Source organism: Pituophis catenifer, unplaced genomic scaffold (assembly GCF_029215685.1).
Source record: "Pituophis catenifer annectens isolate HBS135680 unplaced genomic scaffold, rPitCat1.0.hap2 SCAF_2, whole genome shotgun sequence".
Classification (NCBI taxonomy): domain Eukaryota; kingdom Metazoa; phylum Chordata; class Lepidosauria; order Squamata; family Colubridae; genus Pituophis; species Pituophis catenifer.
In genome coordinates this window covers 128,619,406-128,632,113 of record NW_027256882.1, presented here as the reverse complement: position 1 = coordinate 128,632,113, position 12,708 = coordinate 128,619,406, and the positions used below count along the sequence as shown (strand labels likewise).

At 36.7% G+C, this 12,708-nt stretch overlaps 1 protein-coding gene across 1 annotated transcript in view; it reads right to left on the bottom strand.

The window, feature by feature from the left end:
* GAS7 (growth arrest specific 7) overlaps positions 1-12,708 on the bottom strand; it is a 158,381-nt gene that overhangs the window by 78,945 nt on the left and 66,728 nt on the right. Inside the window, exon 2 of the mRNA XM_070934587.1 lies at positions 1,581-1,701. Within this exon, the coding sequence (XP_070790688.1) occupies positions 1,581-1,701 (121 nt within the window). The remainder of the gene's footprint in view (positions 1-1,580; positions 1,702-12,708) is intronic.

Sequence of the window (12,708 nt, the reverse complement as noted above, 5' to 3'; positions counted from 1 at the left end):
TTGCAGGCAGCTGGCAGTCAGCAGAAGTAGCCTGCAGTACCCCATTCTAACCACTGCGCCACCGAGGAAGTTGGAAATATGGAAATTGTTTGCCACTGCCTTCTTCTGGAATCCTTTTCTCATTTCTCAGCTTGGACTTTTTCACAGCCTTGCATTTACATTCTAAAGGGATCTGGTCCTGCTTAGCTTTTCAACCAAAGTTGGCTAGATGTTACCACCTGCTATGATGCAGAATGCAGGTAGTCATCAATTTACAACCATTTATTTAGTCATTCTTCAAAATTAGAGCTGGACTGATAAAAGTGATTGAGAGCTTATTCTCGCAGCATCCTCACAGTCATGTGATCAAAATTCCGGCACTTAGCAACTGACATGCATTTATGACAATTGCAGCATTCTGGGGTGTGTGTGTGTGTGGTTTGGGTTATGTGATTACCATTTGAGACATTCCCCACGAATGTCCGACAAGCAAAGTTAATGGGGGAAGCAGGATTCACTTAACCACATGATTCACTTAACAACTGCAGCAATTTGCAAAAATGGTTGTAAAATGGGGGCGATTGACTTAACAACCACCTTACTTAGCAGCCGAAACTCTAACGTCAATTGTGGTAGTAGGTTAAGGACTACCTGTAAGTAACTCATCCGAATATGATTCATTTTCTTGTTGAATTAACTGGTTAAAAATGTTGACAACTATGAGTACATAAATTTTATTATCATTTGCTGTGCAATTGATATATTTGGCCTTTCAAGGATGAGTGAGAAATCTAAAAAGGAATTTTTAAAGAAATTTAAAAATTCAAAATATGAGCCTCTTTGGGATAAGCTGCTCCACTGGAGTCAGGTCTGTTCAAAATGGCTTTCAGTATGGTTGCTTTGTTCTTTCATTCTTACTGTCTACATTCAATTCCTAATGCCAGTAAAAACCCTTCAGTTTTGGGAGGAAACAAAGTAAGACCTACAAAATTCACCAGTTTGAGAATGGAATATTTTGCAGAACTGCAGACTGTACTGAATCTCTTCTGGTATGTACCACTCCGGCAGGCAGTTTTTAAAAATTTCCAGAAGTAAATCCTCTGAATCAGAAGAGGTTCAGAATGTCCCATACCTAGAGTTTTGGCAAGAATTCTAGTCAGATACCCAAGGGCAGCTCAAACAATTTCTGGTTTACTTCTGGAAACTAGTAAACTGACTGCTAGAATGGCATGGTCCAGGAGAAGTTTAGCACAAATCAAGATGAAAAATAGAACATTTTCAAAACATTCTGTCCCAAAATTGTACAGAGAATGTCTGGTAAGAGAACAGAGGATATCACTTTCTCTGGCAAAAAAAAATGAGAGTTGAGATAAATGATTTTATTCTGGGAATAATATGAGAAGACATTGGAAATCTAGAGAAAGGCAGATAATCAGGTTGTCTACAATGACCAGCCAAGAAACACAGTTATTTTATGGATTGTACAAGAAGGTGTTTGGCTACTCTTCATACTGTTAAGTTATGTTTTCTCTACCTTCGATATTAGAGGAATGGGGGAGGGTTTTCTAAAAAAATAAAACTAGTGTGTAAATGAAGCTTACCATTGGTGAAGGTGTTCACATAATATCTTCGCCCCTGAGGAGACATATAACTTTGCCAGCCAGGTGGAAGATGACCATTTTGAGAATCTTCTCCAACTTGAGGAATGACCTTCCTAGGTTTCTGTTGAAAGAACGACAGAAAAAGCAATATTTTTCAGAGAATCTTCAAAAGAGTTTATAGAAGAGGTTATAAAATGAAATTCAAACACACCCTTAAAATTTCCTGGGAACAGAATATAGCAGTTTGAATACTCAATACTTTTTAGATTCCAAACATCCCAATTATCTTACCATCTGCAGCTTGGGAAATCTATTCAGGACTTTCATAAAAGAAACATTCCAAGGGAACAGGGAAGATAATGGAATGTTGTAGAACCTGTACTGTAGCAAGTCAACAATATTATTGCTTATGGTGGTTGGAAAAGAAACATACTTCATGCCCTGCCTGAAAGGCAAATTCATACACTGTCAATGTTTATACTACCCTTGTGCACCAACAATGTTGGTAAAATCCACCAACTGGATGAGTTTTAGCAACTAAATGCTGCCCCTATAAAACCATTCTGCAGAACTCAGGGACCAACAGTTATATAAATATTTTGCTGATGACATTCATCCTAAACTGTTCCTAAAACAACAACACAAGTACCATCTTGCAGATTCACAATTTAAAGCAAGTGAAGCTCAAGATTATCACTTTGCTTCTATCCACCTAATGCTTTAGGATCAGGAATCTACTCAAGCTCCTCAAAGCATATTGCTACATTCTCAAGACATAATTCACCATATATTGTCCAACAGAGACTTCTGCTGTCATTGAAATATACAAACATTGAGATATAGATGGCAGATTTGAGAAAGGAAGAGGCAGGAAATGTTGGAAGAAATAGGATGTGAACCCAGTTGCATCAGAAACAAGAGAATATGTGGGGATAGCAAAGCACTTGAACCTATAAGATTATATCCAATTATATTCAGTCAACAGAAGAATTGATGTAGCTGATGTGTCAAGTTACATTTCTTCCTGCAGCTTCCTGAACAACCAAATCTGCTCTGCAGTCAGAGGTGGGAACAGTGGGATTATCCAGGTCAGAAAGGTATGCAGTATACTGCATTAGAGAAGATAGCAAGGACAACTCTCATGGCAGAAGCAGACTTCTACTCAAGCTAATGCCACATTGTGTCCCAGTACCAAAGCACTGCGAAAATCATCATCTGTGTGACAAAAGAAGAAATACAATTAGGTGATCCAATACATACAAGTGGAGCCAACAGCCTTTTTTCAAATCCACAATCATAATTCCTATTATTGCAATTATACAATATAAGTGCATACCGCACCCGGTAACAAGGGGACAAAGTGCCACGCAAAAGAAAGCAGCCTATGGATTCTCTTACCAGGCTGCATGGAATGGGGTGGAGAGAACAAACCAATTAGACTTCCAGCTCATCATTTTACAACATCCCTATGCAACTGCAGTGGAAGAAACAAGAAGTTGCAAAGCAGAAACATGGCTGGGCATTGCTCCAAGTTGATTACAAGCAGCTGTGCATTAATAGCTTTTGGCTGTGTCCATTACAGCTGGGAAACTTGGGGCCAGCTCTTCTCTGACCAGCTACAGTACTACTCCAGCTCCAGGAGTGGGCTGCAGGGAAAGAAAGGCATAATACTAAGGCCCTTAAGTCTCATTATCACAGTAGCTTAACAGTATTACTCATTAGAATGGTATATGCTGCACATGACTCAGTTCTGCTCCTATGCACAATACTGTTGTTCATTACCAGGTGTTCAAGACTCCATATAAGTCAGGCATTCATGAAAGATTCCACTAGGTCACCGCGGCCACGGATATATTCCACTGTCTTAGGGCTTCCCTGGTGGAAATAGGATCTCTTCTTTCCCATAAGCAGAACCCACCTTTGGAATCTGAACTCCTGGCAACGATTTGGTTTCTTTACTTCAACTGGAATGTGCTAATGCTATAGGTTCATGCTCATTTCATAAACAGATTGGCAGAACTGAAGCAGGTAGAACAGGTATATGGGATGTTCTTGAAGAATGAGCCACAATGAAGAATTTCAAGACTTTCCACCAGTGAGGATAGAGAGAAACAGAGATTAAAATTTAGATTTTAATAAAGTTCATTAGCTTCTGTTTTCATTTTACATCTATCGATTGGTCTTACTTAGTAAGCTAAATGACTGCCTCTTCTAACTACCTCTAACACATAAGAAACTTTACAAGTAAAATATTTGGTCCATCCGGTTCAGCATTGCATACAGTACATTGACTAGCAATTGCTCCCCCAGGATACATTGGATACATACCTTACATTCTGTGCTAAGGTCACTTCAACATTATTACTATTTTAATTTCTCCAAACCTCAGAAACATTTTGAAGGTGATCAGACTTCAGTGGAAAGAGCAAGCAGGCAAGAAGTAATGAAAACAAGGGGAATTTGACAAAATAATTATCTGCTTATTTTGCTTGAGATATTGAAGGGGACTTGCAGAGCTCTAAAGCTACCATTTTCCTTTAAGGACACAAAACTTGGGAGCTGGGAAGAAGGGTGAGAAAGAATTCCTTCATTTAAAAAGTTCCTTTCAAATGAAGCCACTCTACCTCAAAGAAACAACCCCACCTAGTTTCATGGTGGTTTCAACTATACAAGCTGAGTCAAAAATGCTGTAAATCAGGTCAGCCACATTCCAACATTGCTGGTATTGTGGGAATATACAGGTCCAGGGTAGCCTGCAACCTGTCACAGAAGACCCGTGTGGAAATTCCATAACAAACTCTTCAGTTTTAACTTCAATGTAGCTGCTGGACACTCTTCCATGCACACAATATACACAACATTGTTTTGGAAGACAGAATTTGTTTTCTCTTTCCCTAGCCAAATAGCAACAGAAAGGAAATATTGACTGTTGGTCAGTATTTTTCTTCCAAAGTAAAGGGAAAGAATGCATGGGTAGAGTGGAGGATGGGCAGAGAGGGAAGAGAGTATAAAATGAATTTGTGATTCTACCTCACTGCCATTTTTACAGGGAAACTCTGAATTTAGGTAAATTTGATTGGGTATTAAACCAAAAGCAAGGCTTTTGAGTATTCAGTTCATTCAAATAGTTACTAATCATTGGGTGAGAGGCTTTATGTTGATAAGCAAGGTTCTTGGAAGATGACATGCCAATGTTATGTGAGTGCTCTAGCTGCCTCTTGTTTTCCACATATTTTCAACTGGTTTTAACTTCTGTAGCAATTTGGCACTGAGTTACTTGATGGAATACTTGTATCTTCAGGAACTGTTTGGAAACTTGCCTGTAGACCTTATATACACATTACACAAGGAGAAACTTTTCATGTACAGACTTCTCCCTCGAGAAATGTATTTAGCATTGTTGTTGCTATTGTTATTACTATCGTTAATGCCTAAAGATGATTCTCTAAAGACTTATTTTTGGCTTAATTATTGTTCTTGATCTATTTTGGAATATTATCTGACTAATTTTAGGCTAATGCTTCACTATATTTTATACTGCTTCTCAGCTTTCAAGGATTATTATAAAGATTTGTGGCTATAGTTACTGTTTTGGTTGTTATTGTACTATTAATTTTTAAATGATGGGCTACTGTGAAAGAACTCTTATATTAAAATGTCTGTAATAAATATTCACATAGAAATGTTCCTTAAGATGAGAGCCATTTTAGTTTAGTGGTTAAAATGCTGAACTAGAAACTGAGAGACTGTGAATTCCAGTCCTCTTTCTGGCACAGAAACTTGGATGACTTTGGGCCACCTGTTCCCTGTCTCCCTCAGCCCAACCCACCTCAAAGGGTTATTGTTTGGGAGGAGGGTGCATTATGTATGCCACCATCAATTATATAAAGAACCAAAGATATAAATCAAATAAATACACACTGGAGGGGGTGAGGATTGCAGAGGAATATCCAGGTTTATGGCACTATAACAATTTGACATTAAGCAAACGCTTTGAGTTGATAAGAAGAGCCCACTCCCCATTCCCTAAAGTCCTTAATTAAATCTCTGGGATTTATTGACAACTGGAAGAATTAGGCTTTCTTTCCTGAAACCAAGCAGGTGGGATAGTACAGGATACTTAATAGAGGACCCTTAAGTCCTCTTCCAATGGCCAGTCGGAGGAAAACGAACAATAATAATGCTGAGTTTGGAACCTCTTGTGATAAGGTCATAATTCCATCCATATTCTAGAATCCCAGCAGTGTATTTGCAAGCAGTCACAGCTGCATGACAATCTATAACTGTAAAATCAAGTCTAATAAAGCTACCGAACTGTCCAGTTAGAATCATGAAAATAAATCTGTGTACTTATCCAGTAATTGCAATTTTGCACCCTCTCTTAGCACCCATCTGTGTACATCTGTCCATGCAAAAAAGTGAACAATTTAGCTTTCTGCAGAAAGACTCTTTTCTACACATATCCAATCTGTGCATATGCTGCTTTCCATAACAGCATCATGTGGGGCTGCTACTTTTTGCCAAGAAATTAAACTATACATCAGCCAGCTTGAAGAAAATAATTGGTGTTCCAAGGAGGGCTATAGAAGCAGCAGTGTAGAACTTAAAAAAACAAACTTGTGAACCGTTTCTGTTTCAAGCAGAATCCAGGCAAATACACAACACATGTACTGTTGAACTTTTAGAAGATGCTCAGCTGTTGACAAAAACAGACTGTTACTGCAAGTCTCTTTCTTCTATTCAAGTGTACAAGAAGATATCATCTCACAAGATGAAGAGAAGAACAATCTTCAATACATGGCATGTTATACACTATTTTTTTTTAAATTATAACTACGGGGGAAAAATATAGGGCTGTTGCTTATATGGTTTCTCTTTAAAAAGTTATTCTTCAATGAACATAATCAGTCAATCCTAAAAATGTAGCCCAGATGTTTCTGGACTCAAATGAGCCTGGGAATTACTCTTATCTACAAGATTTATTTACTACTCATTATGTGGATCCTAGCTGAAGTTATCCAGCAGTATTGGTGAAGTATTGGAAATGTACATATATGCTTTATTTACCTCTGAAAACATGTTCCAAGATTAAAACATTGAGACTTCTTATCCTGAATTTAAAAACAACTTTGGATGATATAATGATTCATTTATCTCTCTTATATACATCAGTGCTTTCATTTAATATGCACCAAGAAAAAAATTCTTTCAAATTAGAGGCAAAAACTGGGAATAGCACATTCAATAGGAATTGATTACGATTCTACTGTGGAATGTTCACATATAACTGCTAAGTTGTTTGTTTGTTTGTTTTGTTTGTTTATCACATTTGGAAGCCACCCATCTCCCTCACGGAGCAATTCGGTGCAACTCTCACAGAGAGCTTCTCCAATAGTTCTTGGAAATAGTCTGATTAGGTCATGAGCACAAATCTCTATAAAAAAATACACAGAATGCCTAAGAGTTGAATATCAGGAGAACTCCCTCGTCACCTCTCCCTCAAAATAGCCCTTGAATTGTGCATCAAAGAGGCAGCGAGGTATTTCTCCATTAAGCAATAATGTTTAAAAGAAAATGAGAGAACGATGTGTGCCAAACGTATTGTTTATAACAATTGGATATATAAACACTGAGATCCTCACAGTGAGTCCCAGAAGATGAACTGGCTATTGTAAATGCAGTCTGATAATGCCTATTCCTGCACACAGCGCATAACTTCATGAAGAAATGGATTGTGAATCTACTACATAGAACAGAAAATGAGATTCTTCTGTTGTTTGTAATACAGCCATTTTTTTTTTTGCACAGTTTTCTGTGTGGAGGTCTAACAGTGTTTCCTCTGTTCTTTGCATATTAGTAGAATTCTGGGGCAGGAGGGGGTTAGGGAGCGGCATGTGTGGATATGATATGGGTGTTTTGCATGAACAATGCCGCTATCGCATATTTTAAAAGTCAGTTAGCTTCTTCTGACACAATCTGTTTAAAAAAGATACAGAATATTGCCCTCCCACCATCAATCTCAACCATCAGGATTTCGCTCTAGGAGTCCAAGGACATATTTTGCTTTAATCATACTCAGCAGCTTCCTGCCAACCCACAAATTTGCCCCAATTTGTTATATGTTCCCAAACACAAAGAATTCACTCTCCCACACAATCCCAACATTTTTTTCATCGTCATTATTTAGCCAGATCTTTAGCTTGTTTTACAAAGCCTATGTCTACTTCTTTCAGCAATACTTAAGCAGCTCTTTATAACTGTTTAATGGACACTGCACTAAGCCCACATTAAAGATACTCCTTTAAATGTGCTTTTTCTAACAAGTAATAAAATTAGATGCATCCTGACCCTTCATACAGTGTGGTCTGTTTTAACCAGAACCACTAAATATATTACAGTGGTGACACTCAGAATTTGATCGAGGTCTTTTGCAATTCCCAAATCCATGCAGAGTCAAAAAACTCAGATGAAAACTGTGTCCAAAAATTTAGTAAGACTAAATTTCAAGCTGAATCATCTTCTATAGACATATCAAATCAAGCATTTCTCAATGTATCAAATTTACCGCTATAGAATGCCATCTTACCAATGGGAGCTTTTGCCAAACCTCTTGTAGAATCTATGATCCAAGCAGAACTGACTGAAACCTTCCCTTCTGTTTGCAAGATGAGGACGGAAATTACCCACTGCCTGTTCTGCTGTCCAGGCACAATTAAACAGCCAATGCCTTATGTTAAAACTCAGAGGAAGAGCAACTACTTAAAGGGATCTCTTTTTATGTGTCAACACATTTCAGCACTTCACTCTGTTCTTTGGAAATCAAAAGGGTGCATTCTAGAGGCTTTCCAGATGGGAAAGCTAGTGGAAGTCTTGCCAATTTTCAAATGTCTGTGTAGGTGATGGAGAGCACAAAGCAAGGGTCTGTATCACTGACCTAGTGCTCCCTATATACAGACAGGCTTTGTCCAGCTTTCCTTGGTCCGGTCCCAGCTTCCTTGGCCTTTTGTATAGCCTGTCTGTCTCCCTACAATCTTTTCCCCTGACTTCATATAAAACCAAGTCTTTATACTCAGAATAACCCAACTTCCAAACAGTGTTGCGAAATTAAACCCCATCACATGATTCAGTGGGCACTGTAAGAATGCAAGACCTAGCAAATATAGGATGAATTATGTTTGCTTATGCAGTCCTGAAGTGGGCCCTTATCTCCACTATTTTCCAAAAGAGGAAAGGTGAACAAACATGTTGGCAGCATTGCCTTTTTATACAAGAGAAAGAGAACATCCTGCTTTCTGCCTTCATTGTGAATTGACTTTTTAACGTCAATACATAACCAGTGTTATAACATAGTATAGGTATAGTCCTGCTTAGAATCTTTCAGAGAAACAGTAGCTGTTGACAATAGTCTTGAATTAAAGTGATATGACAGAATGTAAGGATATATTGCAGCACAAGCTTGAATTCCACACTTCTTGGAAAAAAAGTTTGTAGATCTTTTGGCACAGCATTAATTTTTGTGGAAAAATGACTGTCCAATTCCTTAATATATATTACAGTGATACTGAAAGTCTGAACTGTCATAAATTGTACTATCAGGAAGATATTGGCAACCTTTTAATTAACTGAAGTGTTTTTAAGGCACAAAAGAGTTGAAAACAAAGGTCTCAAGGATGCTACCAACCTAACAGTCAACATTTCCATAACTTCAGGTATTGATTCAATATGCACAAGATGTACATCATCTTATGCTGGTTACAGTTTCCACATTTCAAAAATTCAGTGTGAACTGTGTCAGAAACCATTATTTTCTTTTCCTGACAAATGTAAACTTCTGTTTTTAACCTCTTGAAAATATTTATCTCTGTTGCCATCTTTATCATATTGATAGTGTATTTTCCAACTGAGATTTGTTTTGCTTTGCTTTTTTAAAAGACTTTTAAATGGTCATTTTGAAATCAGGAACAGGAATTTAGGAAGGAGAAACAATTCAAAAACCTTATAAATCAAATCAATCAACCAATCTTTTTAATTGAAATTTCAAATGTAACATAAGATCCCATTTGATGTGTTTCCCCATAGAGAGTATACTTTAGCATCAATTTATTTAAATGCTATTCATGTCTGGCAGCTCAAAATCAAAAGTACTGTAACTTTCTACGACAAAGAAAGAGAGAGAGAGAGCGAGAAAGCCTCCAAAGCTATCTTATACATCTGTACCTAGTGTTAATCATTAATTTGGGAAGAGAAATTGCCTTATCACTGAACATTCCACCAACTATTTGAAATATCCTGTTCAAAAAAAGGATGTTTTTGGTGCTTTTTTAAATATTCTGATGCTTTTTATATTTTTCCTTTTATTTTTATTCATCCACATTAAAAACAAGAAAAAAAAAACTCCATGAAGTCTATACTCTCAGTGGTTGTGTCATACTTTAATTTTAATAATGATTTTATCGCATATACCCATTAGTATTCTGCTTGGTCAGTAGCAGATAGATACATTTTATAAAATTTTGTTCTATAAAATGAACTAGTCATGACAATGACTAGTGCTGCATATGCTGATTCCTCAGATGAATCTGCCACGGAAATGGCTTCACATGATTTCCTGATTCATCTTGAAAAGGATACCCTTTCACAGTGAAAGTTCAACACTTGCTCAACAAAAAAAAAAATACTTCTCATTTACAGGAAACCCCTCATAGAACACAGGGATCCTAAAGAGGAAACATCTGTGTATTCATAAAGGGAATATATTTCGCACTATAAAATGGCTAATCCTAAAAGTTCACTAGTATCCAAGGCCAATTTTGCAAATAACTCTAGATATAGAGAGCTGTGTAGGCAATACAATACTCTAGAACTGTGAAATATTGCTAGCACAAAGCAATGCTTTTTAATAGCCATAGCAGTTAAACGTTTTAATAATTTACGTACTATAATAATTTACATACTATACTTAAGAATTTAGGGGTGGCGTGGTGACTAAGTGGTTAACATGCTGGGCTAGTCGGCTAGAAAGCCGGCAGCCCAGGTTCAAGACCTGAGTTCTACGTGACGGGGTGGGCTACCAGCCTCACCACAGCTCCTGCCAACTGCAGTTCAAAGCATACAAATGCAAGTAGATAAATAGGTACCACTTTGGTGGGAAGGTTACAGTGTTCTGTGTTGTCATGTTGGCCACATGACTGTGGAAATGTGTATTTGGACAGCACTGGCTCCATGGCTTTGAAACAAGAGATGAGCACTGACCCCTATAGTCAGCAAAACATACTTAAACATTTAATTATGAATGCAATAAATATTTGGAAACACTGGAATCATTTGTATGCCATTCTCTTCCAAGTATCCACTAAATGCCATTTCAGTGTTGCTTCTATCTATAATGAGCAAAATGCTTCTTAACTAAATAGGCATCATCTTATATATATAAAGTATTTATTTGTAAATATTTCGTGCTAGTTTCAATTATATCTCATATTTGAAGTGAAGTAATAAAAAAGATTACCTATTCTTCACAATCTTATTTTCAATAGAAATCCTTAAAAAAAGAAGCAGCACTAAGCATTATGGAAGAGTAAACTTTAAATGGTTAAATATTTCAAGTCATTTTAACTTTATTTACAAAGAAGATATAAAAAATGGAAAATATACACACAGGAAAGGGGAACAGAAGCTCCAACATGTTATACTGACTAATACAAAAGAGGAAAGTGCTTCATATCACTGGATTTATTCTACTAAAATGTTACCATTACAACAATTTCTGCTTTATTTTTATGATAACAATTCTGAAAATCAGGAAGGGGAAAGTACTGTTTGACCTTATTGTAGGGCTTAATTTTGAGATTCATCTTGGTGTACAGATGTATATGCAAAGCACATATACATAGACATGTTACTAATCTGTAGAAAAAGAACAAATATAACACATACTATACCAGGCTGACCACTGAAATCTGAAGCATCATGTTCAATTGTTTATAAAAATACAAATACAAACCAAAACACAACACAGACATCTCCCAGCCCTTTATATACCAGATTGTATCGTTCACTATAACTAAAGCTTTCAAACAATATGTTACATTTATCTTAATTTTGATGGTGAAGGTTGTCGAAAGACCTTATACTTTAGCCAACATAGTAAAGCCATTAGACTGCAAAAAGAAAAAAGAAAGAAAGAAACCAAGATAAATCACTTTAGAATTTTTTTTCCACCTCGGCTGCTTTTCTTCTTTCATATAACCTGTAAGCTGTATAATTCAATTGAAAAACAAATTGAAATCAAAAGGTACTTCAATAAAGTATTAGTTTAAGGGTGTGCACATTTATGCAAGCATATTACTATATGTTTTTCCCCCCTAAAAAGTGCAGCTTGTCTTTTAAATGAATCATATAATTTATAGATTATATTAGAGGTGGACAAAATTCTGAGGTGATTTATCTTGGTCTGGTTTTTTATATCTCAAACATTTGGCATTTTAACGAGGTGTGTGTGAGTGTGTGTGTGTGTGTGTCTGTGCGCACACACACACTTCACATCCACTGTATCTATCTAATTTGAATCTATCTTTCAATTCAATAAAACAAGGAATTGTTATTCCTTAGGTCCTTCAGTAGAGAAAAACAGCAGGAAGGTGGAACTTGCTCCTGCTCCCACTGATTTTTTTTTGTTGTTGTTGTTCACCTGTGATCATTCTGTTTCTCTGTTTAGGTAAAGGAATATCTGTGAAACCATGAACCATTCGGCCATGGGTTGTCTAGTCTAAACTGTGAGTCTTCATTGTAAAAAATACAGTGACTGACAGCTTTAAAGGGGGATTAGACAATTTTATGAAATATATAATTATCAATAACTACCAGGCACACTGAAAATAAATTATGTTCACATTCAGTGTCAGTAATATCTCTAAATACCACTTACTAGGGCTCATGAGCAAGGAGATGCTATTATACTCATGTGTTATGGCTTCCCATAGGGATCTAGGAATAGATGATTGGATTAAATACACTTTAGGTCTGAGCTAAGTGGTTGGTGCTTATTAGCTGCATAAAGCATATTAATATATTTTATTACATGAAGTGCAGCAATTACTGTCTTCCAAAGAATTCTGGCATGAAAAAA